At 36.5% G+C, this 22040-nt stretch overlaps 1 protein-coding gene across 2 annotated transcripts in view; it reads right to left on the reverse strand.

The window, feature by feature from the left end:
* Positions 1–22040, reverse strand: part of ARHGAP15 (Rho GTPase activating protein 15) — a 316320-nt gene that overhangs the window by 262106 nt on the left and 32174 nt on the right. For both annotated transcript variants that reach the window (XM_048952880.1, XM_048952881.1), the window contains 3 exons: positions 10923–10997; positions 6818–6879; positions 2262–2349 (listed from right to left, as the gene is read on the reverse strand). In XM_048952880.1, coding sequence (XP_048808837.1) covers positions 2262–2349; positions 6818–6879; positions 10923–10997 — 225 coding nt within the window. The remainder of the gene's footprint in view (positions 1–2261; positions 2350–6817; positions 6880–10922; positions 10998–22040) is intronic.

Raw genomic sequence — 22040 nt, forward strand, 5'->3', positions numbered from 1 at the left:
TACTGTATTAAATTAATGGTTGAGTTTCCTTTTTTCCTGAAATAAACTAAAAGAAGATTGGGAAACAAATGATTTTTAAAGAAGCCTTTTTATATAATTTTGATAGTGGAAAGGAAATCATATCTGGTTAAATGGTTTACAAAGGAAATAAACATTGCATTTGCTTGATCAGGTGAAATGACTGTGCTGGCTTAGCTTTCTTTTTGTAAAAGTGTGAAATTTCTGCTTAGAAAGTTGAGATGACTGTTGTGTTTGTTTTTTTTTTCCTCCAAGTTTTGTCTAATTTACTTATTTCCAACTGCATAGAAGTTAAATGCAATAGACAGAAAATGCATCTTCAACTCATTTAGAGAGTACAACCCTATTGCTCAGATCTAACATAGAACGGAATGCATTTACCATCTTGGCACTGAAAGACTGAATGTACAAAACACAAGGTGCATCCAGAGCTGAGCTAAGCAGCCCCTGCGTTCATTTTGGCCCCCACTCTATGAATTAGAGCCAAGTGGCTCACAACCTCATTGAATCAGATCCTTCAGATGAGTACCAAAAACACTGCAAAAGCTTCCTTCCTTCTATGCATAACTCAGCCATAAATGTTTCTCATGAATGTGTCTTTATCTTGAAGACTTTGCTTTTAGATGCTTTTGGAAAAGAAAAAAAACCAAAAAACATTTGTTCAAAATGATCCCTTTGATATCTTCTAACTTGCACTGCATTAAGGAAGAACATATTCTGGAGTTTGTTAGTTTAATGCAATTTGAGCATAACATGAATTAGTTTCCCAAATATATTGATTGTATGACAGCAACACTCACCCAGAAGTAAAAGAAAGCTAATAAATTATCTGTTTTAAAGGATGTATTTTAGACTCACACACACACAGAAAAAGCTAATTTAAGGTAAACATGACTTTGGAAGAAAGTATATTAACTTATGCTATACTGTTCTCATGGCTTCAGAGAAGTGTTATCTTACCTGATGCACCTGCACAAACAAGCAGATAGTATTAGATTCTATCCTTTATTTTTATTATTTCACTTTTTTTTTTAAATATATTTTTGCTATAACCCTCACCTTTCCAAAAAAACGAAGCATGAAAAGGCAATATTTAAAGCTGATTTCACAGCAGGAGATAACATTTAGATCAAGAACATATAGGTTAAAAAAATACGTTAAAAAAGGGTTTTATCACCTGCCACAGAATAAAAAATAGCTTATTCTTTGTGACTCCTGCCAAAGAGAGCACCTTTGTGGCCACCCATCATGCCAATAAGATATGACAGGTTTGATCAGGCCTTGAGAGCCTTTCACAATAGGGCTTTGTCAAACCTGTCCCTTTTCTGCCCACAGTGTCACACATTTACCAAAATCCCCTTTTGTTGCCCATGTTCAGATTTGCAGGCTCAAACTCCACAGTAACTAGCACTGAAGGGATACATGCCATTATTGCTTGTGCAACGTAGCTGTCACATCTCCAAAGACTAAGATCAGTGGTCTTTCCTTGGGGCACAATAAAGAGGTACTGCAAATTTCACTTTGTAGTAACTACAGGCTACAGAAATTGCATTAGCTGCATTAGCTGGAGTCATAGAAATATTCAGGAAGGTTAGCAGGATATGGTAGATGTCACATTTATACTGTGATAAAAAATCACTTTGCTAACTTACAGTGTTTTCTGCTTTGGTAACACCCTGTATTAAGGTGCCATTTATAAATAATTTATTATTATTTATTAATGTATAAGCCACTTTATAGGATGGTAGATAACTTAAATTCATGTATTAAAGATGCACATACATGGTTTAATACAATTTGCATCTCACAATATCCTTCGCAACAGATTCTCATCGCATCATCTGTTAAGCATTTATTACTAATGCATTTTATAACATACTTTATAATACATTATTTGAGGAACTAGCTGCATTTAGTGATCATTTTCATAAATAAGAATAAAGCATTTATGAATGACACCTTAATTTAAAGTGTTACCTTCACATTACTGGATAGTCACTCGCCATTTGTCTCACTCCGCAATTATTCTCAAAATGCACCTCTTAATAAAGGACGTGCTAAGGCCTATTTCTTCTCATACTCTACATCTGATTAAAAGTTTATCAAGGCATTTTCCTTCAGCTGCTCTCAGGTCTTTGAAGGTTGCCAGCTTCACTCTTGAACTTGCATTATATAAGCAGCAAAGTCTTTAATACTGAAGTAACAGTTGCAAAGCTGAGCGTATTGAATGGCTGATTGCCTACCAGATTGGCCAGCGCTGGCTGTTTGGATTCTTTGTAGAATTCCATTTTCCTTGAAGTAAGAACAATCCAAGACGTGGACCAGTTTTTCCTTAAAAATAAAATAATAAAAATCATTAGCAAGACACGCAAGCAGAGTGTAAGAATTGTTTCATCTGTAGACACGGTTTTTCATTTCAGAAAGAAAAAGTGGTCTGAACTCAATCTACTGCTAGTCTTGATGAAATTGTACCATTGTAATTATGATACGAGTGTGGCCTAACAGGAAAGCATGAAGGCTTTGTTTCCTCTCATTCCCATTTTAAAGCCCCCCCTGCTTCTTTTAGCACCAAGGTGCCTCAACCACAGGAAAGCAGAGGGATTATTCACACCTGCTAACAGTGTTCCAATAGCTTATGCCCTTCTGATAACTACTATTTAAAATAGAATCAAGAAAGAAAAAATAAAGACAATTTGGTCCAACTGCATGGGCTCAGTAAAGGGTCTGTTCTGAAAGGTCCAAAATACTTTTGCTTGGTTTCAAAACAAAAAATCCACAGGAAAAAAAAAAAAAGAAAGAAAAGAATGGTATTTCAGAAAGATTTCAGTTTTGTAAAACACGGGGAGGTTATAATACAGCCTAATGTGCTGGTAAACTGCTGGAGCCTGGGAGAAGAAACCAAAATACACATGGATAGAGGAAACGGTGTCTCTCTGCACAGAAGAACACAATAATCAAACTCATAGAGAAATTATATTATATATTATACATAATCATAGAATCACCAAGGTTGGAAAAGACCTTCAAGATCATCCAGTCCAACCGTTCACCTATTCCCCATAGCTCCTACTAAACCATGTCCCTCAACACAACATCCAGCCTTTCCTTGAACACCCCCAGGCTCGGTGACTCCACCACCTCCCTGGGCAGTCCATTCCAGTGCCTTCATAATGTGCATTCATAATGTGATGTTTCAAACCACCATATAATCATAAATGCATCTTGCCTGACAAATTTTTACATGAAAGGCAAGTTTGACTCTCTGATTTTGGGGTCGTAACATTTCTTATTTACAAAAATGCTCATAACTTGTCTGTTTGCTTTTTCTGAATATAAACTGCAAATCTTGATATTTTAGAACAGACTTCAACATGTATGTGACCAACGGGTTATTTTAACAATATTCTGGTGTCTTAAAAGGAGGAAGTTGACCATTATCATCAGGAGCATCAAAATATATTTCGTCCTTATTATTTCTTCTCTAGTCTCTTCGAGCTCCCAAAATTTAAGTATCCTAACTAAATCAAACACGCTCATTTTTTCATTCTAGCTACAATGGTCTTAGTTGAGCTGTTGGTTGTGTGTTTTTTTTTTTTTTTTTTTTTTTTTAGAATGTTGATTAGAATGTTGAATTTCAGATGTGCCTCAAAGCTCAGCTGCATTCAATATGGCATCAAACTGAGCATCAAGCACAATAACAGGTTGTTTCTCTTTTAATTATCTCCCTATGTAGTACAAAGGAGTATAACCACTCTTACAGATGAAGCCCTCATTCCACTGACATTAGCAGAACTCCTGCTCATTTCTGTGCGGCCAAGATTTCACCCAGCACAATAAAGTTCATCCCCAAAATATATCCTACAGGTGGAAAACAAACAAACAACCCTCTCAGTGAATTAGAGGAACAGATTTGAAGAAAATAGGACTGCATTCTTAATGTTATGTCAATTGAGGAAAAAAAGAAATATACAGAATAAGAAAAATAACTGACCGGGAAGATATATTATTCTCCAGTGTTTGTATGTCACTTTGAAATATCCAGCTAAGTTTATTACAACTATGAAGTTGTATCCATAGCTAATGTGAACTATGTTCTGCTCACAGCCAAGGACTGCGCATATTGGCATTAAGAACACTTCAACCTCAACTAATTATTTTTTACAGTGTCTTTGTGAAATAAGCACTGCAGCTAACAATCACCATCAAAGCAATGAGTACAAGTTGTCTAGTGGTAAGCACAGCTTCAGTTCTTAATTTCTTTTTTTTTTTCCTCCCTACTCATAAAAGGTCTTGCAAGTAAGCAGCCAAGGCTACTGTGCACTGATTTAAACAGATTTTCCTATGGGTTGGATATACTGCCTAATTATGGATTACTAGGGGATTAAAATCCTTAGTACACAGCCTACATTCAGCACACAACTTACATCAAATGCCTGACATCAGGCTCAACCAGTATCAAAACTGTACACGTACCTCAGAAATATACAGATACACATAGGATACTGACTAAAACAGACAAAAAAATCCACCCCAGCAGCATTTACATGCAGGACTAACATAAAGCAGATACAGTCAGGACACACACCATTCTGCTCCAACAGCTGGGAGTAGGAGAGCTCACTCCAGCACCTCACACTGGGATTCCCACTGGCTCCAGTAGCAGGAGCTGGAATACCAGTTTGCCAGTAGCTAGCAGCCTGTACACAAAGTCTGTCGGATCCTTTCAGATGCAGATCATCAAATACTGTGACTGACCAGACTTGGTTCCCATCATTGCCTACCTTATTACCCACTGCCCATTGGAAAAGGTCCTTCACCAGATACCTTCAATGGGAGCAAATGCTCTTCTTCTACTTCACTTTACAAAGTATCTCTTAAAAAAATGTTGGATAAGAGGTTTTACCTATACTTCATTCTGAAGTTTAAAGGGAGAATGCTTTAATTTCATGAGAGAAAAGGATATTTAGTGTTTTGGCAGGAGACTACAGGAAATCCCTTCCAACCTCTACAATTCTCTGACTCTGTGAAATGTATTAGTGATGAGAATGCATATGAAATCCACCATGATATCTGATATTTTTTCCTCTATATTCAAATTCCCTAGTCCTTTTATATTACAGTCATTTCATTTTAAAAATTACATTTTAAAAAATCAGAACTCCACTGTTTTTGTGACCTAAAATTAAGAAGTATATGGACAATCTGATAAATACGTTTTCTATTTCAAGCATTTATTACTCAGATTTAAAAAGAATAAGCAAATTCCTTAAGGTGCATTAGTCTTTTTACAGATGGGGATGCTGTATTTGTTCCCATATAAGCAGTGACCTAGGACTTTCAATTTCTTCAGAAAATTTCATTCACAATATTGTAGGGTTTTTTTTTCCCCATTCACAATAATGTAGTTTTCTTTTTCTTCCACATCACACTAAGATTATTCAATAAGTCACCTCTAGTCAGTGAACAAGTTTAGGGAAGTGAAAGGAGGAATCTGATAAAGTGTACACTAAGTAGATAAATCATTAGCACCCATGCTTTGTCTGCATAAAGACCCATAAACATCAATACACAGAGAAAATCCAGCTAGATTTAACAAGCACATTGCTTGAATTCACCTATATCCATGACATTAAAGTTACAGTTTAAAATACAGCTCCTGAAAGCTAACCACTCCTGCACTGAAATGAGTCCTATTTGAGAGCTGCTGCAGCATTTGCATTCTGTCAAACGAACACCTGATGGCAGCACATTATAGCTTCAGCGCTGCTTTCAATTTCTAAGGCTTTTTTTTTTTTTTCTTCCAAGATAAGAGATCTTTCAGTACTGTTTAAAACAGCAGCAGTCATGCTAGGTTGCCTCTTCCCTGTGCCAGTGGCAAACTGATGTGCAGTGCCTAGCTGTGGGGATGTATTGTGCTAAGGGTTCCTACAGGCATCGGTTCTTACTGGGAAGTTAATGCTCCTTTCTGGTCTGGCCTTACTGGCAGATCATGCCATCCTACATGCACCCTGCAGAAGCTTTGGCCCAGGCGTGGTATGAAGTATTACTGGCTTTGGTGCCTTTTCCCGAAGTGCAAGTGTCACCACTCTCTGATGTGTTACCATCTGCAGGGTACCCAGTAGTAGGTTTGGCTATGGGTAGACAGCATTCTAGTTTGAAGTAAAAAGGTGAATGGACATGGTGACATCCAGACTTACTTAAATAAAAATTCCAAGACCTTTACAGATTATCACTGTATGTACACTAACTTATTTCTCCAGGCAGAAGATATAATATTTCATATTAATCTCTAATGACCATTGGTACTGTACAAGACGCTGATCACATCACTGCTACCACCTTATGGACATTTAGATGCAGCAAGTGATAGCAAATATTTCTATGAATAGCTAATATTCATATTATTTTTAGCAGAAATAGTGTTAAGGAAATAAATGCTGATTGCTGTTGATAGTCCTGCCTAGGCTTCCTCACATCCTACATCCCATCCTTGACTCCTGAAGCACACACAGAGCACCTACAGTTTTCCCACTTGAAGAAATATTAGTTTGTGTGGTGTTTTAAAGCTGTCTTTAATATGCATATGGCATATAACACATGCTCCTTACATGTAATCAGCCTGCTAAATGTTGTTACTTGCATTCTAAGACTGTAACACTCCAAAAGCTGATCACACATTGGGTTAATGCCGAAATAAAGTCATTTTGGCTATAAGCCACAGTAATAGCTATATATACTTAAAATTCAGAGTGGATATGTGTTTACAACTGATAAGTTCTGAAACATTTACATATAATACCTTAATTTCTTGCCACCGTCTGCTATTTTAGCTTTTAGAAGATATCCTTCTTTCTCCACCACCTACAAGAAAGGAAAAGAAAAATAGATCAAAACCACATAATTTACTCAGGTTAATGTATCCATTTAGTTAGTACACACACAAGAGTCCACATCTAACTGATCTAGTAGGGGTATATTTTATCATTAATTCTCACTTTAGCCATTTATTTTTCTGTTACAGTCAGTTCTTTTGAAAGTACACAAACAACTTGCAAAGTCAATTAGTACACAGAATTAATCTGGAAGAAAAGCTTCTGATAATACTTTTCTGCTAACTCAACCAATAACTTACAGTAATGCATGTGAAGTTTCTGGTTATAAGTTAAAAAAAATTAAAATACACTGTAAGTAAATTATGTCATTTAATATATTGAATTGTAGGAGTTCATGTTTCCTTCATAGTTATTACGAAACTATAATGTAAATAATTCTTGATTCTTACAGTGTAAAGAGATTTCTGTTTAAGGCCAACCAATGTCAGAGCAGTGCCAAATATGGGTACAACAGGAAAAATCCCATTGCCTCCATCTGTGCCACATTTTGCTTTGAGTTAGTATGAAAACAGAGCTCACTGAAGATGCTGGAAGACATTGTACTTTTATGTGGTGCTGCCTTCTGGATGAAATATAGCACTGAGGATCTCACCCTCACAGCCTTTAAAAGGTCACACTTTACTGGAGTGTGTGTGACTGCGTGCAGGAAAAACTGTCTTCAAGTTCCCAGCTGAACTAAACGATCTCATGCTATAGCAGAAAACCAAACCGAGTGGTTGGTCAATTTTCAACATAAAATCTGAAACTGGAACTATAAACAGAGGAAATCACAGCTATGATGTCCATTTTCCAAAACACATCCAAGAAGGCAAAGCCCTTAGCTAGCACCTACACAAAACAGTATGTGATACTAGCAATCTGATACCACCTGCAGAGATCCCTGCATTGCTATTGCAGTTTGTAAAATGATGAAAAGCATAACAGTGACAGCAGAACAGCAAGATCCCAGTCTGCAGCAAGCAAGGATTCACCCAAATGCAACAGCAGTAGGTAGAAAAATAAAGAAAAGAAGCTGCTTACCTTCAGAAGGCTTAAGGTACACAGAGATCTCCAAAAAGATCCCCCCACCCCCACTACCAACCCTTAAATGAGGTCTGGGGCAGATCCTTGCTCCACCCCTTCCAATCACTCTGGTACATTGCTTGCACCTGTGCTCCGCTGGGTTGACCCTGCCTTCCCACCAGGTGTTCAATCACAGCTTCAAACTGCAACTCAGAATTTCTACCACACAGTTTCTGAAATTTGACCCCTTTGTTTTTTTGTGTCTGAACAGGCCACAAAATGTTGGATAAACATGAGGCTGCAGCACTAGATTGCACAGGATCTTTGTTGCATTTGAGTTTTGGAATACTAAAAGTGAATCCTACACTTGTTCTTCATTTTTATTTCTCCCTTTCAATTTGTGGTCCTCTATAGCTCCACATGCACTCTAAAACAGCAAAACTAAAAGCCACTTGGTCATACTTTCTGTACAATCTGCTTAAGCAATCCTTATAAAGCCAAGATATAGGCTTTGGGATGTTTCAGAGGACTATGTAAGTTTGTATTAGGAAAAACTAAAAGAAAAAAGAAAATTATTCAAGTAAACTTACTGAATTGCTTTCTCATTAATTTAGGATGCCCTGACTATGTTAGTAATGGAAAAAGAGAACAGAGGGACACCTCAGCGTTTCCAGAAGTAAAACAGTGATTCACAGTAAGCCTGCTTTCAGTTTCAAACACTGCTGACTCAGTGCCTATCTGGAGTATTAGTAACTCCTCATGGTCTTATAGGAAATTTCATCACGAGATGATTTTGTACCAATTTCAATAGTTTTTTTTTTTCCATCTGCAAAGCTGTTAAATGGCAATAAAACATGCTTTGACCTGCAACATAAGAGTTTTTAAATCAAACATACCTTTTATTTTACTTGCACAAAATATCATTCATGCTATTAACAAACATTTGATTATCACCATAGATTTTGTCTGTTGCTTGTAATATAGATTATAATGAAATATATACACATATCTGTTCATACCAATGAAAAGGTCTGTGGACAATGATCTAGGTGATATTCTCAAATGTGTACATAGGTATTAGTGTGTGAATTTTCTCTAATTTGTACTTATCACATGCAAATTCCTATCATGCATATCATTGCCATAGAAAATCCAGAGAGAAAGTTATGAGGATTATTGTGCAGAGTCATGTCACTATTTATCTAGTGATGGATGGGTGAAATATTAGAACTAAAATAAGACTTAATCCTCAGGTCCATATACTTTTTTTTTTTTCTTTTTTATAAATACACTTATTTTACATCTTTAGAAAAAACGTATTCCTCTCCTAACTGTTCATTTTTGTAAAATAAATCTTCTGGTGCTTGGCCAGGGCCAGAGATGCCAAATAACATATGAGAAAGGTTATTCTTTTAATATTTCTATCCATCTGGAAACAGAAATTGGGAGGAGCATTGGCTAACCATTCAAGCTGTTGATTGCTTCTCTGAATCAGACCCAAAATTTCATCCTTGCAAAGTTTACCAACACTCTTTCCAGACTGTTATTTTAACCAATCCAAAACTAAAGGCAAATGTGATTTTCAACACTGGATTTGAATCACCTCTGTTCCTACATTTTGGAAAGTTAAAAATTGGATATGTTTCCAGATGAAAATATTGGTGCTCAATCATATGTTCCATGCAGCAGTCTTGAGCTAGAATATCAAATCCATTAGCAAATGGACCATTTAAGTCCTGTAGTTCAGATCCATTCTCTGTTAAAACTCAAACAGCTCAAAACTAAACAGTTCAGAAATACAAGCTATACATGAGACACCTATGTGTTAAAGAAGTCATATATATATAGGTTTAATTAAACTAGTACAGGTGCTGTCTGTAAGAAAATCAGCACAGTCTTCATTATTCAATAGTGTGTACAGTGTTCTCTGTAATTAGCATACAGTGTATTCACAGAATTGCAAAACGACTTTATCACCAAGACAAATAAATGATTTCAAGGATGACCCCAATATTCATATAATCTCTGTTCAGGGAGCTGTATTTTCCTTGTCTAACATCTGTTAATATCCCTTTTTCCACGTACAGATTTTGAAGGAAATACTTCCATGATGGCTCAGGATTCTATTGTAAATGGATGACATTAGATTAAAAAGAATACCAAATATATCTTAATGATATGCTCTGTTTTTTTTTCCTGTCTTAATAAATATCATCATTTCTTGTTAAGATGTTGCCCCTTCTGCACCTTTTTGACATATGGAAGGTTGAGAATATAACCCAAAATGCCCTGAAAGAATTAACATAGAAAAACATTGAGTAGTTCTGTTCTTTGTTGTTCTTGTTGTTGTTTTCTTTTAATTTGTTATTTAGGGAAAAAAAAATGCAAAATTGTACGTATAAATATTTGAGTTTCTGTCTAATGAACAAACATTAGGAACAGTGTAAGAAACAGTAGTTACCTCTAGGTCACATATAGGTTCCATAATTTTCTTATTTATAAGAATGGCAAGTTTCTGAACCTAATACTTAAAAGTCCATATACATAAAAGTACAAAGAAGTGTTTAATTAATCTGCATTTGGATATTCATTATATTTTCAGTGTAAAAGTAATAATAATAATTCTCTACCCTTTTCATTCCCCCTAGATTATTTTAGTTTCATGAAAATTGTGGTAAATGTAGTGCTCCCTTTCATTTAGAAAAACTAATACTGGAATGAAAAACAACTCTGTGTGGACAAAGACATGGTTACATTCCTTTATCTAGAGTGTTATTACTGATGAAATAGCCTAGTAGACTGAGTTAACAGCAAAGTCAAGCCATACAAATTGCTTTGTATCTTTGAATATTATTCCTTTTATTGATTAATCGAAGTCCTTTAAATCCCTTAACATCTTGAGGCATCCAAAACCTCGTGTATTTATTCTTTAGTGAAACGTGCAATATTTACATTGCAAGCTTTTAAAGAGCAAGAATGATTTATCAGTTCTGTTAAGCAATTTCTTACCGTGTGGTCTGGTGTACTGATGATGTCTGCAAGTGTTAAGTTATGTTGGGAATGATTTCTTCTGTGACGATTTATCTAAAAAAGAAAAAAAAAGTAGGGATTTAATTCCAAAGAAAATTCAAATATATACAGATGAAGATGGACTGATAAATACAACTACCAGGCATGTACATCCAGGTATTGGATGTAGTTTTGGAAACCTGGCTTCTTTCAGTACAGCTTTTCTGTGAAAACTGATTTCACCCCAGTATTTGGTAACCTTCCTGGATATTAGAAAGGCACAGCTACTAAATCCTAAAGATCTTTCTCATACATGTGCTTTTTTATGATGTGACATTGGAAAAGAAAGCTAAAACTTGACCAATTGATAAAAATTGTTTGAAAGTGAGACTCTTCCATCAAGAATCTTCTGGTTAGGTGATCTTGCCCCCATTTTACAGGAAAGGGAAAGGTGCTAACTGGAACCTCGAGACTACAGGGCGAGTCTCTGAAGAAATTAAAACATATTTGGGAATGCATATGGAATACATCTTATGTTTTAACTGCTCTAAAGGCTATTTCTAACTCTCCGTGTCTAGAAGGCTGCAGCAATATTGGACTCTGATTCTACAATTGTTCCCGAGGGCTGAGTCCTCGTTTCCTCCAGTTCCCTCTTTTCCAGAAGATAACTGTGATTTAACTCTGCAAAGTCAGATTACATTATACCAGACATTGTTAAGACTAAATAAAAATTGGATCACAAATCAGGGGCTTCTACTGAACAGGAGGAATTTTACAAATCTATGACAAAGAATAGGTCACCAAGAGATATGTATACATTTTTTCAAAACTTTTACTGCTTAAATTTGGTATTACTCAAAAATAATATAGTTTGGATCCTGTAAAATCCAGTTATTTTCTCATCTTTGACAGAAATCAAGAAGCGAATGACAAAATAATTTCAACTGGTTTCCACTGCATTCATCATAATGCATTCTCTTTTTCTCTATTGAAGCGGAGTTAGCTGAAAGTCATAATATATTCTGTTTATATTTAAGTGTCTGAATATAGAAAATGTTCTTAATTAATCCAGAGGGCCACGCTCAAAAAGCAGTTAAACATATTATGATCCCATATTTTTTTCTCCACATATTGCTTTCATGTTTATTTGTAAGCGCTAACATATTTAAGCCTTGAAATCTATATCCCAGATATTGCTCTACTCTCCTAGTCAGAGCTAATGAGCTTAATGAATTACCAGTTCTAAATTTAATACAAACATTTCAAAGAAAGAGATAAAACATTCTTCACAATTCAAAAGTTTCTCTGACCTATTTATGAAGAATATCACTTAACAATTTCATTAAGGGTGAGTAACAGCTGGTGACATGGCTGTGTCCTAAAGTGTTTTTCTCTCTTAATATTCTGCATCTTAAGCAATCGAGCTTTCATAAGGAATACTTTAGTTAGTGGCAGTCCCTCCTTTGGGGAGAAAAAAAATGTCAGACCACATTTTCTGTATTTTGCAATCTTGTTTTCAGGAGTGTCATGTTCCTGTTTTATTAGCATGTAGAGTAAACAAGAATGATTTGCTGATGCTATTGAGAGAACTTCTAAGATTACAGTCTTTCCATTTTAGATTTTGGGTGGAACTTAATATTAATGCAAGCAGAGACATGTCTATAAATTCAAAATAAATTAATTCAATTTATCTTTTTCTTTTTCCTCACTACCCAGCATCTCAAAGTCCTATAGTGCACAAGACATATAACTAAAGTATTCAGGTCTAGATCATAGAAAGCATTTTTTACCCAGATCCCCTCTCTAATTATTCTTTAACATACAGCATAGCATACTGCCCCATGATGCTTTCCAAAATATATGCTTCACTCATCCAAATTAAGTAACAAGACACACTACTACTCCACAGCACTTATTTTAACATTCACTTCTTATCTCCAGGAATCACATGTGTCTGTTGGGGGCCCTATACGCAATTCTGTGAAGTGCACAGCACCGATCAGAGCTTTTGGTCTGGTCTTAGATTCGGTGATCAGAGCATTACAATGAAAGAAATGCTCGCATTTGGTACATGCTAGAAATAATACCAGAGGCATCAAATCCATCCTCAATCAAAATGGAAAGAGATTGTAAAATGTACTTTAAGTAGTGTAGCAAGTTATTCAAGGAAGCAAAATTTTAAAAAAATTAAAAATTTCAAGGAATAAAAAATTTAATTCTGGGTGCAGATGGCATTATGTGTCAATCTCTTTGCTATCTGCAAAGCAGAAATGATAGGGAAAACTGCATATGTGCAGTGAGAAAGAATAGACTTCATCATCTAATATGACACTTTTGCAATTTTGCTTAAATTGTAAATGTTTCTCTTACAGGACAAAAATGAAACTGCATTGTTGCCCAGCAGTCAGCAATGCAATCTCATGCAACAAAGTCCTGGATCTCCCAGATGAAGCAATCAAAATCCACAGTTACGTAAGCCAAGTTCAAGCTCTTCTGGAAAAATCTACCTAAAATATTTGGCTGAAAAGTGGAGTTAATGGAAATGTGAATTTCCTACCAGCATTTTAATTTAGGAATGGACCTTCTGAAAAACTGAGTCAAAGCACCTTGAATCAAAACTCAACAATAACAGTCTTTAATAAGTTAGATTCCATTACATTCCAGAAGGACTTCCACCAATTCACTCAAATACATATCACAAACCCTACCAAATGAGTTAACTGCATCACTTCCTTTATGATAATATTCAATCCACTGTTAAAACACTCTCAGGAAGAGCATCTGATTGACAAGGAGGTCAGTACACTCACATTTCTTCAAAATTCACCAGTTTTCCCGTTAGCAAAACCAAAAGTCTAAATGAAAAGTAACAATTCTCAATTATATATTTTTGATTTACCCAAACACTCAAAGGAAAGCAGTGGCTTGATTTCAGTCTTTCCTGCAGTTTTTTAATAGGTAGACCATAAATTAGATGTTTTCAGATATTTTTCACTCTATAGCTCCATTCAATTACCCTAAGAAACTGAAGCAAAATCTAAATAACGTCTGTCACAAGTCCTCTACCTCACCTCCCAGGATATGATGAAAGGCAGAGATATACAGGAGAAGTTCGTGAGATCCCTTTTTGGGAAAGTCAGCTTATCAGCAGTTTTCTGATTTGATGAGCATTCTTCAGTCAGCAACAATGTCACCTGCAGCATTAAAAATCCACTCTGCGAGCGCTTTCAAGTCTGTGGGCAAGTCTGGTTTTGTTAAATTCAGCCTCAGCAGCCCTCCCTTCCCCTTAGCTAAAGGGTATCCATCTCCTACCCAGAGTTATTCCAGCATCTAAACATTAATCCATCATTATACTTTCTAGAATGGCAAAGCCTCCATTACACATGCCTGGTATCCTGGTGTGAAGGGACAACCATCTGACAACTGCTACTTTAACATTAATGAAATAACATACCATAACCTGATATCTAATTCCATTTCTTTTCATGTACCTATTTGTTCTTTAATTTCTCCCTCTTTCTGTGGGAATTCATCACCAGTATCTCATTGCTGGTCTCCTCATATAGTATGGTGTTGGCTTAAAGAAAATCTCGAAGGACTGATTTGGATTTTTTTTTTTTCTTATTATAACCATATTTCTGACCTAATTCATCCAGGCCAGCAAGAAGCAGCATATTTATGTCTGATTTCACCCAAACATAATAAAATTGACTTGCATCTCCCAACAGGTCCAGACAGAAGACTTTAGTGCAATCTACAGATGGTGAATTATTTCCTGAAATATCAACCTGAATTCACTCTTATCCTTAAGTAATTAAGAAAAGTCTAAGACCTTTATAGGTGGTTTCCAACATTACTGAATAAATTAACAATCATAGATTATTTACACACAAATCCTCCTGTCAGCAGACTGAGAAAACCATAGCTTACTCAAACAAAATACAACTAGTGCAGAAGAGCTCTGCTTCAGATAAAAAACCCAATGATGACATCAACCTGCTATTTTCTCCACCAGCCACTGTACTGCTCCACCAAGGAGAACGTTCTCATGGAGGTTTTTCTTAGCCTTCTACCTATTACCTCTTTGTTTACACTTTGACCTTTCTTCTTAGGAGTCTAACCATTGTTTATTTTCATCCTCACTACACTGCAGTCAACTAACATGGAGACTCCTTCATAAATACCCAAAAAAAGAGAAACCCCTGCTGTTGAGAGCTTGCTCCTGCATGTTGCTCTGCTCTGGACTTGATCCAGCAAAGCACTCTGCAACACACTTAAGTGGTTTTCTGGATGAGGGCCAGAACACTCAATTCTTTATGGGATCGAACTTACTGGTGGCAGCGTTCAAGTTTGCAATAAAAGTACAAAGTAGTCGCATAAACTTTTGTGAAAACCATTCCCTCAACAGAGAAGGAGGGGTGATACCTGATTTAGTGATGCCTGTGGTCATTTCATTCCCTGTCACTCCGATATGGCAGTGACTGCTCATAATTGTTTAGATAGAGGAACTTAACAAAAACTTATTGTAGTATTGCTTAATAGCTCAGTCTCTTGAAAGACACCTTGGCTATGGGCAAAGGAAAGGAAAATCCTGTAACATTTCATTCAGTGCAGTGCTTCAAGCAATTTGTTTTGAAGAACCACTCTCAACCATTATAGCAAGTCTATCATTATCTACAGAAATTATTTATAAACAGCTCTGGTACGATAAAGTTTGTCTTCTACTGTGAAAGGCAGTAAGAAAATCCCACGGGGCTTCCTACTTGGAGATGCTCCTTTGTCATCTCAGTAAGCAAGGGTTTTCTATCCATCCTCAAGAAGTAAAGAGCAATCCCCTTCACACCTGACCTCTGATACAGATGTTCTCAGTGTATTGGAGCCTGTCCAGCCCTGGGGAAATCTTCCTGTGTCCCTGCTGCTCCTTGCCCATAACTGTATTCCTCCTGGCTTGCTCTGGAGCCCTCCTACCACTGTCTTACTGTCTTCCAAAGGCTGACATTATAGCGATAATAGGAGATTTTCTCCTTGCTTGTCCAAAGAGATTTGTCCAGAGGAAAAAAAAGTAATAGTGACTATAAAGCAATATAACTCAATGCTGGCACACAGTTTTTGTTGGATTTTTTTTTTGTTTTTGTTTTTTGTTTGTTTTTCTGAGGCTTTCAGGGACAGATGTGCAGTTTCAGACCTGTCCCTACCAGCCCTCCTTCACTCTTTGCTCTCCTTCCCCACCCCCAGACCTCCAAAAATTCAATACAATGTATGTGACTGGAACTTGCATGGATAAAGCCTATGTGCACCAGCTACAGAATAGATAATCTCTCTATGCATTTAATAAGAAAACCACAGCCCTTATAGGCTTCAGTTTGTTACATACAACATGCTCATAGTAGAATCTGCAGAATGAAACCAGTGGGGGAAAAAAAAGAAAAACACGGGATTGTGTTGCATTCCCTCTGCATGGCTACCTTTGAGCACACTGCCCTCTATATTCAGTTCAGATCTCCAGAGTCCATGAAAATAATGATAATGGCTTTGCTTCCCCTGACCTCTTGCTCTCTTATAAATCAGAATCCTACAGACCTTTCCCACAGTGAGAGGGCCCTCCTGCGTATCATGGCCTGTGAAGATTGGTATTTTATATTAAGGCAATTTAATCATTTGGGCGTGCTCTCTGGTTTCCAAAGTTTCTGTAGATTAGTGTCATTGTGTTTTTCCCATGCAAACACCTCAGTTTATTCAGATGCTTCATTCATGACATGAGAAAATTCATTATTCAGTTTGCATCTTGAATGTCAGCTGGTGTTGGGGTGAACTGTGTGGTCAGAGAATAAATAATCATGATTTTGATTACAAAACTATGTCACCTTCTTTCCCAAAATTTTTTGGGGGATAATCCAAATTTGGGTTATCTAATTTGGGCTAATATTTAAACCCTAAGGATGAGCCTACAAGAGGCAGTAGGTAATTTTCTCCATTATGTCTTGGTGAATCCCAGGAGCAGATTTTCCCTAAGTGGGAGCCCTTTTGTTCCTCTCAAGCTACTCAAATGGACTTTGGATTTTGTCCAATTGATCCTTGCTTTGAGGGAGTCCCAGCTGATGTTGCTGGCTCCATTTGTAGCCTTTTCAGGAGTAGGAGATCTGCCAAAATCATATCTGGAAGAGGATACAGCCACGAAAGGTTCTTACCATCCATATAAGTCAAAGAAATTCTAAGGCTGCTCTAAACTTGACTGTGGATTGCTCAGATTCATGTACCTAGGGATCAAAGCATTGCAAAGGGACCAACAGCTGCAGAGCATCTAATCCTAAGATTTTCCAACTGGAAATCAGACTGGAACCTGGTATCAAATTTTCAATACGTTCTAATTGTATTAAATGCAATACTTACTGATTCAAGAAAAGAACAGTTAAAGCAAAGCTTTTTTTTACACAACCCTTTTCTATGTTACAGCCTGCAGTATGTAACAAATACAGCACCATTCACACTGTGACACCATTCATCTAGCTATACACTAAAATGTATATTATAGAATATGTTGATAAGTCTCCCATAGATAGTACAGTTCTTGCTTTTGGTTTACCATATTATCAGAATATATTAACCTTTGCTACTGCACATGCTTTGATAAAATTACAGATGAGCAGTGCACCAATGATAGAAGAAATAAGGAGTAAACACAGCAGGAACAGAAATGCAAATTGACATCAGCATTTCAGTTTCTTTGCCTTTGACATTCACATCTTCAAAAATATGTTCTTTGAGGATGTCCGTAAAAGGTAAATATCAGCATTAATACAGTCAAAGAAAAATGCTAGATTATCTTTTCACAACCCCTCTAGATCCTGGGGAAATAAAGACAGCAAATGTGAAAACTCAGCTAAAACAGCAACTGTGTCAACTGCTGTGGCTTGAAACTGCACCCCAGAATAGCATTCCCAGGATAGAGGGGCAAGAAAAAAAAATCATTAGAACTTACTGATTCAACTGTGCAAAAACATCCGGAAGAATTGCCTTTAGAAAATCACACTCTGCACATACACTACAAGCAAAATGCACTAAAAAGCTCAGCCTCTCCTGAAAGGACTGTCTTAATAGAAAAAGCATAATTAGCATTGATGTCACATTCCTGCAAGTCATTAGCTACTATATTCCCTATAAATGCCATTGTATAAAATGTTGTTAATATTCCTAAACAAATGCACAGTCCTCTCTACTAGACTCTAGTGCACATCTTTATTCTGTTTGTCTACATCTTTCTCTCGGATTTAAACAAGTCAAAAACTCACCTTATGCTACTGCAGAAGCAATTTTTATTTTTGAAGGTTAATCCAACTCAGCAGGATTTAGGGATGGCACTTTTGCTTGGTCGTAGGCATGTTGGCTCAGGCCAGACAGCTGTTTGGACATTCTCCACTGGGAATCTTGCCCTCAACACCCACAGTTGATGCACATACATGGTCTACTGGCTGCCTACTTCCATGCCCATCTGTTCAAATGGCATGGTGCCCACTCACAAGTTCGCTGGATCCTTGCCCTTAGTGTGTAGATGCCAGGCAATGATGGGCTTAGATGGGCAGCCTGCAAAATACTGAAAGTGATCATTTTTTTCCTGTAGGAAGTCCTTCCTCTGTGATAGCACTGAAGCATGGACACCACATGCTACCCTACACTTAATAACACCTGTGGACGTGTATGTGCCAGAAACACAAAGGCAGGGGGAGGGGAGGAGAAAGAAATGATACAAGGAAATTGCATAGATTCCTGTGTAAGAATTGCTCTATGTTGCAAATGGCAATGAAGGGTTACCCAGGCAGTTGACACTGCATCCCTTGGCTGCCTACTTCCAGTACACACGGTCACTGAAATCTGCCTTGGGCACTGCATGCCCCCCAGTAACAGTAGTGTATAAAAGAATGTGTGGTAGTTCACAATGAAAGCACTGAGAGCCAAATCCAGACCTAAAACTTGTTACCATCAATGCACATTCCATCTTTACTTCATAAAATATTCCCTGGAAAACAACAGCAGCAGTAAAGGTGCATAGAAAAAAAGAAAAAAAAAAAAAGGAAAAAAAAGAAAAAGTATTTCTAATAAATATCAATTTTAGTTCATGTTATTGTGCTGACAAATAATAACACAGGAAATCTTACTTACAAGGAACTCTTTTTTTTTTTTTTTTTTTTTAATAAAAGTTAGTAGAGTTGAAAACCTTCTGTCTTTGTGGTTTTTTAGTGTTCATTAGCCTACCTTCCTGAAGATATTTTAGAACAAAGTAATAATATTAAATTCAGAACATTTTATCCCCAAAGATATTTTGAGAGAAAAATTAAAAATTATTTTATTACTTTAATTAGTAAACTGCTTTAAAAACAATAATGTTGTTAATTATAATAAAAGAATATGCTTTATCATCATTCCAATTGAAGATATTTCAACAAACTTTAAGTACTTACAAAACCCATATAATTTTCACAGACTATTCAAAAAAGTTTACTATCCTTTATACATGATAAGAGGGTCATCAGAGTTTCTGGCCTTTGATTAGATGACTGAAACTTTTAAAAGAAAGAAGAAAAACACCAGGATTCCAGCAGCAAACATCTAACAGAGTCTTCCAGGACTCCCAGTTTCTTCCAACGCTCTGGCAAGTGAAATATCACTTAGTAACACTCGTGGAAAACTAACAGAATGAGTTGCAAATCTCAAGGAAACACATACACAGAATTATTCTAACAAGGCTTCCCCTTCCCCCTTACTCCCCCATCTCCTTGCAGAGTGCACCCCAACACTGCTTTTATGATTTAAAATGCTTGCTAGAAGGCTGAAAAGAGATATAAAAGCAGTGGCATGGCTGGATCCTGGCTTGGGGCTCTCATCTATTTAGCAGTAGAAGCCTGTGCTGGAAGGCACATTTAGACTGTGTCTAACTTAGAGTTTATTCTGGGGTGACTGGATTTGAGAGTGCTCTCCCTACCCTAGAGAATTGTTTGCTGTGCAGAGACATCCGTCTTGTCTGTGAGTATGCTCCGCCGAATCAGTCATGTGCGTCTCCTTGATCTGTTTTGGTCTGGACCTATTTTCAAATCGTTGCATCTAAGTTTCACAGGAGCAGTGACGAAAAAGTCCTGGCTCCCAAATAAAATTAGATTTATATGAAATGCAAGCCAAAGAAGTCACTGTGAACATCCAGTGATAAAATCAAGGAACCAGATCAGAAAGAAAAAAAAAAGCATTTTTTTGCAAAGTATATTTTTAATGAGATTGGAAGGAACATCTTCAAACACAAGTCACAAGTGAAAACCTCATAATTAAATGTTAATAAAAACTATTCGGAGATCAAAATGAGAGGCTGTAGCACAGAATCACTTGGATACCTGTCAGCTTGCTAATATCTAGATGGCCATCTCACTTGCCACCTGCTCCCCTTTCCCTTTGCACTAATAACTTGAGTAAGCTTGTGAATGCTTTTCCCTCCTCTGCTGGCTCACATTAGTCTCTCATATAATCAAAAACTGTAATCTCTCTCCAAAGAAGTCAGTATAGCTTATTAACGTTGTTCAGAGGACTAATGTATGCTGCAGTAGAACAAAGAACGAAGTAAAGTTTTCAAGCAGATTTTCCCAGGTGCCATTATAATCACTAAGATGAAAGAAATAGAGTAATCAAAATAATAACTGATCTGCTTCAAGTAGCTTTTCAAGTAAAAGGGTAATTTTGCAAAGGTCAATTAGCAGGATGACTCCTTCGTATTCTATGTGATACCATAATATGTTAGAAAAATAATGTAAATATTTAAAGTCTTAAATTTTATTCTCTCTGCCTTGGAGATTTCTCAGCTTAATGACAACTTTGCTGCAAGCAGGTAGAACAGCAGTGATTACTAATGTTTACTCAGCTCTGGGATTCTCTGTGTGCAATTTACCTCTCTTAATATTTTAACACCTAACAAAAAGTGCTGACAGAGTAAAATACAGTAATACTCAGGTGGTTGTTGCTGTGTTGTTTTGTTTTTTTTTAATATTGTTAAATAACAGAATTATCTCCTCTCATTTGCATTGGTCTCCAGGGTTCTTTTTTGATTCTTTGTTGCACAGATTATTTATATATAAAACAACAACAACCCCGTGTGTTTTGGCAAAATAAACACTACAGTTGCTAAACACTGTTGTCCACATTGCCTAAATACTATTATGTATTGTTCCCTTTGTAAGCCAAGAAAAATTTTAAGTAATACAATGCTCTTTTGTGCTCGTTCCACAATTTGGTCCATATTATGAAGTCAATATGCAAGAGAGAAGTGTGAAGTTCTGATCTAAGTACACTGAATCTCTTGGTTTTATTCTTGTGGCATTGCTCTGACAGCAAATCATGTAACTTATACAGGAGATAAAGAAAATGGAATCATCCAGTTTGAAATATCTAGATAGAATGGAGATGGCCTTTGATTTGAGTTTCTTTGTTTTGATAGAAAACATCTACCTTATGTAAAATAAAATACCATCAACAGAACCAAACAAGAATCACCTACTACCATCCAACACATGGGCAGTGTGCAGGCTGTGATCTGGATGGGCTGCCAGAGAAGTCATCAGCCTTATTGCAAAAGACAAAGAAGAAAGTACCTCAAGAAAAACATTAGACAAGTGTTATTAGAACCATCTTGATGTGTGAAAACAGAAAGTTGACTGCTTATTTTGGTTTGAATGAACTGATGAATTTACCAAATCATTCTGTGCTGGCTTCTGCTACATTAAAGAACCCACTGGTGCCCAGTGTTGCTGCTGCACATAGGTAAGCAGGAAATCATTGCCTTTTAATTTCTTTTGGGTAAATCAAATTGGCTGTAGGTTCTTCATCAACAAGACATTTGTCACAATTCCTATGTCTATCACACTCAGAACACAACTCTGTTTCACACTGAATCACCTAGAAAAGCTATGTTTTGCAGTAAAACCTCATAATACTGTTCATTATTCCAGAAACATGACCTGTTTCCCATATACACTTATGATTGGATGAATTACATATACTTTCAGCCATTAAGTAATCAAGATGACTTTCCACAAGTGTCTTTACCCAGCCTTATTTACCAGACCATCAATCTTCGCTTTGTAA

The sequence above is a fragment of the Lagopus muta genome, chromosome 8, assembly GCF_023343835.1.
Source record: "Lagopus muta isolate bLagMut1 chromosome 8, bLagMut1 primary, whole genome shotgun sequence".
NCBI lineage: Eukaryota > Metazoa > Chordata > Aves > Galliformes > Phasianidae > Lagopus > Lagopus muta.